This window comes from Cyprinus carpio, chromosome B20, assembly GCF_018340385.1.
Source record: "Cyprinus carpio isolate SPL01 chromosome B20, ASM1834038v1, whole genome shotgun sequence".
Classification (NCBI taxonomy): domain Eukaryota; kingdom Metazoa; phylum Chordata; class Actinopteri; order Cypriniformes; family Cyprinidae; genus Cyprinus; species Cyprinus carpio.
Genome location: NC_056616.1, coordinates 22,310,965 through 22,315,964, shown reverse-complemented (window position 1 = coordinate 22,315,964; position 5,000 = coordinate 22,310,965). Strand labels below are relative to the sequence as shown.

General features: G+C 32.9%; 1 protein-coding gene across 1 annotated transcript in view; it reads left to right on the top strand.

Annotated features, from left to right (window-relative positions):
- Nucleotides 1-5,000, top strand: part of ints9 (integrator complex subunit 9) — a 13,225-nt gene that overhangs the window by 2,244 nt on the left and 5,981 nt on the right. The window contains exons 4-11 of the mRNA XM_042746306.1: nt 7-67; nt 175-237; nt 332-471; nt 649-735; nt 1,654-1,774; nt 1,858-1,992; nt 3,261-3,372; nt 3,441-3,621. Of these exons, the coding sequence (XP_042602240.1) occupies nt 7-67; nt 175-237; nt 332-471; nt 649-735; nt 1,654-1,774; nt 1,858-1,992; nt 3,261-3,372; nt 3,441-3,621 (900 nt within the window). The remainder of the gene's footprint in view (nt 1-6; nt 68-174; nt 238-331; nt 472-648; nt 736-1,653; nt 1,775-1,857; nt 1,993-3,260; nt 3,373-3,440; nt 3,622-5,000) is intronic.

The window sequence follows — 5,000 nt, the reverse complement described above, 5'->3', positions numbered from 1 at the left end:
TTACAGTCCAAGATTATCCAAACTCCCAGGATGGGTTTCCAAAGATGGAGCCGTAAACCTGGAAAAAGTGAGTACTTGTGTGACACCGAAATAATCACAGTCCTCTATTTAAAACATATGAATGAATTCAAATATATTTCCATGATTGAACTGTGTTGTGTGTGTGTGTTGTAGGAGTTGAAGGAATGCTCAGGACGAGTGTTTGTGGATTCGCAGCCCGAATTTTGCCTCCCTGAAGTAAATATTAGCTCTCTTACATAAATAAACCTCTCCCTCCTTCTGTCCCATCTGTGCAGCAGACAGGGTTTTGTTAAAGAAATGACTTTTTCAGAAAGAGCTGCTGGACCTCTCCACCATAGACGTGATCCTGATCTCAAACTATCACTGCATGATGGCTCTGCCGTATATCACCGAGCACACGGGCTTCACCGGGACCGTATACGCCACTGAACCCACCCTACAGATCGGCAGGTGCTCCCACTCACCACCGCTTTCAGACAAATTGGGATGCATTCAGTCTCTTATTTTTAAAAGCTTTAAAAAGTTACCCGACCCTAAACTTGAACGATGTCACATTAGCGGCCCTTGATTCCTCGCTTGATCTAATGCTGAGCTCTCGGCGGTTCTGTGGTGTTGTGTCTGCTTCAGGCTGCTGATGGAGGAGTTGGTGACGTTCATGGAGCGAGTACCGAAGGCTCAAGCTGCGACCTGCTGGAAGAACAAAGAAATACAGCGGTACTGAACTCACACTGCAGCTCATTCTGAGCAAATCCACCAGCTCTGACAACAGTTCACTCCAGGGGTGCATGAATGAGAACGCACACAAACGTGTCTGTGTGCAGCTTAGGTTGCTAATTCATTTTTTTGTAGTTCATCAGCTAGATATTGAGGGTTTTGTCTTTTTTAAGATATCTTTAATATAACTAAATAAAATAGTATTTAATACTTTTTTTGTTAGTTAATCTGCTAGACATCGTGGGCGCTTAAAGACACCTATACTATAATGTACAGTCATATAATTAATATTTCAAGGTTAAATAAAAATAACAAAACCATATTTTTTGTTGTTAATCGGCTAGATATTGTGGGTTTTGTCTTGCTAAAGAAATCTAATCCAAAGTAATATAATAATAAAATGTATAATTCAATGTTAAATTATCAAAATAAAATTATATTTCATTCATTTAATTATTTGTAGTTCATTTTGCTAGATATTTTGGGTTTTGTCGTATTAAAGAAACGTGTGAAATATATTTAGTAATTCAACATTAAATGAATACAATTCTATTTCATTAATTAAATTTTTCCTGTGTATCAGATTTTGTATTATTAAGGACATCAGTGATATAATATAAAATAATATCATGCATAATTAAATATTTACTAAATCATTTTCAAAGTTATTGAATAATAAAAATAAAGTTATTAAATGATTTTCTAGCTCATTGGCTAAATATTGTGGGTTTGTGTTTTTTAAAGACATCTAGAATATAAATAGACATTATTATTAAATTTAATATATAGAAATAATACATTTAATAATATATAATGTAATTAATATTTGAATATTAAATTAATCAAATAATAATAAAAAAGTTAGTTTTTTTCTTCGTAATAGTCACTGGAGGCTGATGATCACTGTTTGTGTTTCAGGCTGCTCCCGGGGCCTCTGAAGGACGCGGTGGACGTCTGGAGCTGGAGGAAGTGTTACAGCGTGCAGGAAGTCAATTCTGCCCTCAGTAAAGTCCAGCTGGTGGGATACTCTCAGAAAGTGGTGAGGTCCTCATTTCGACACTCCAGGCTAAACTCAAAGGCGTGAATGCGTCTCTCAGCTGAATCTGTGTCTCGGTCTGTCAGGAGCTGTTCGGAGCGGTGCAGGTCACGCCGCTGAGTTCGGGATATTCTCTGGGCAGCTCAAACTGGATCATTCAGTCGCATTATGAGAAAGTGTCTTATGTGTCTGGCTCGTCTCTGCTCACCACACACCCTCAGGTGACGCCACACACACACACACACACACACACACACACGCATCTGAAGCAGCATCACACGTGTCCTTGAGAGAAAACACAATCCCTTAAATCATGCAAGAATCCTTCAAGTCGAAAGAAATGCAGTATCATAAAATCTATTAAATAATAAAATATTCATTCAAATTAAAACAAAATTAATAGTATTATTTACAAATGAATTTGTTTTACAGCAGAATGTAGTAATAAAAAAGATCCATTTAAAATGGACCGCTTTTTTGTACGCATGGCATAGCAACACTGAAATCAATCCTAAATCAAGTCCAGTGTTGTTATTGCTAACTAAAACTAAAACCATTAAATATGATTTTTGATTAGGGGAATAAAGCTTAAAAAAAAAAATCATAATATTAGATGAAAAACTTACACTTAACAAAAATAAGCAAAAATGAGAAATGCCTTGAAAACTACTAAGTTAAAGTACTTAAACTACTCAAACTAAAACAAAAATAAACTAAAGCTATATAAATAAAAAGACCAAAAATGAATAAAAATGACAAAAGCACATTACAAAAATACTAAAATTTTTAAATAATAAAAACATGAAAAGTTGACTTAAAATATAAAAATAAAACCTAATCCAAAATATTAATAACACAATAATAATATAGAAATAATAAATTATATAAATAAGTCTGGTCGAGTGCTTTTTTTTAGAAATGTTGAAATGAGAAAAATTAGAAATGTTGCCTTGGCAACTAACTGAAAGGAAATAAGTTTAAGTGCTGAAATTACTAGAACTGAAACAGAATTTAAATAAAAAAGAAAACTTTAAAATTCCAAAAGCACATAATGAAACTGCTAAGACTTAAACTGAAAATAAAAAAATAAAAATAAAAAATATATATAAAATAAAGAAATCTAGTTCAAAATAATACAAATTTCCAAATCACATAACAAAAAAAGCTAATTCAGAATATTAATAAATATCATAATAGTATATAAACAATACCAAATAAAAAACACTGGTTGAGTAATATGATTTCTAACATAAGATCACACTTCATTGATATCAGTTGTGAGTTCAGTCTCTTAATAGTAATGAATAAAAATGATGACAATCTCTTTTGTTAACTGAAATAAAGCTGAGAAGTATATCAATATTAGACGCGATGCACTTTGTTGACGTCTCCTGTGAGCTGTGTGACTGTTCTCTTCGGGTGCTGGACAGTAAGACGGCTCATTCGGGTCTTCACCTCTGGTATAAAACAGCAGTTTTTCTTTGTGCAGCCCATGGAGCAGAGCTCTCTGAAGAACAGCGACGTGCTCATCCTGACGGGCCTGACCCAGATCCCCACCGCCAACCCAGACGGCATGCTGGGAGAATTCTGCAGCAACCTGGGTGAGTCTGACACCGCTGCAGCCTGTTACGTAAGAGCGCGCCTGACTCCGTGCTGTCTCTCCCCTCAGCCATGACCATCCGTGCCGGCGGGAACGTGCTGGTGCCGTGTTATTCGTCCGGGGTCATCTACGACCTGCTGGAGTGTCTGTATCAGTTCATGGACTCGGCTAACCTGGGCAGCACCCCGTTCTACTTCATCTCCCCCGTGGCCAACAGCTCGCTGGAGTTCTCGCAGATCTTCGCAGAATGGTACGATCACAAACCGCTTCCAGTAATGTGCTGGCTTTAACAAGAAGAGATAGAATGACTGTTTCTGTTACTAAACAGTACCATGGGAATCATAGCTTCTGCCAAAATACTAGAGTTGCTACAGTTATTATTTTAGGAAAACTGTTTGGTCGCAGTTTCAGTCACCTTGTCCTTGCAACAAATGAAATTCAGTCCATCAAAATGACTTCATCGATCATTATAAATGTTCACAACGTTTGTTGGTACAAACTGTATGGGGTCCCCATGGTCATGGAAAACCATCAACAAGTCATGGAAAATTAATAGCCGCATTTTTTTTTTTTTTTTTCCAAAGTTTTTTTCTTATTAAAGACATCTGTAATATTTAATAAATATAATATAATGATTAAATAATTAAAAAATAAAATTATATTTAATATTTATATTTTTTCTTGTTAAGACTAGATCTTGCGGGGTTTGTCTTATTAAATACATCTGTAATATAATATAATGTAATACATTAAAAATAGATTATTTATAATCTAAAATTTTTCTTGTTTATCAGCTAGATATTGTGGGGTTTGTTTGATCAAAAACACCTGTAATATGATATAATATTAAATTATATAAATAATAAATTATTTTTTTTCTTCTCTCTTATGTTTCTTAAGTTATGTTTTATTAAAGACATCTGTAATATATATAATTAAAATGTATAGTTATTCATTGAATAATAAAATTAATAAAATAAAATTATACCTAGTATTTTGTTCATCAGTTAGATATTGTAGGGATTTTTATTAAAGACATTTTGAATATATTAAATTAAAATGTAATATAATAATTTAATTTTAACTAATATAATCAAAAAAAAAATCTAGTTCGTCAATTATATATTGTGGATTTTGTTTTATTGAAAACATCTGTAATATATAAAATAATAATTTAAAATTAATAAAATAAAAAATATATTAAATTTTTTTTCTAGTTCATAAGCTTTATATTGTGGGCTTTGTCTTGTTAAAGACATCTGTAATGAAGTATAATATAATATCATTAAATATTAAATTAACAGAATAAAATTAATCAAATCCTATGTAACTGTATTTGTTTGCATTTCATTCTCATATTGTGGGATTTGTCTTATAAATGACATCTGTAACACTTCACTTTATTCATAATGGAGTATTAATTAATATTCATAATTGAGTATTAATTAAATTATGTGTGTGTGTGTGTGTGTGTGTGTGTGTGTATATATATCCACCCCAAGTGATGGAATGGTTCACAGAAAAAAAATATACACACACACACAACTCCATATATTTCTTAAAAAGTTTTTTTTTTTTTTTCATCATTCACTGGTAGCGTCACTGAAGATCACTGGTGTAATAATATTC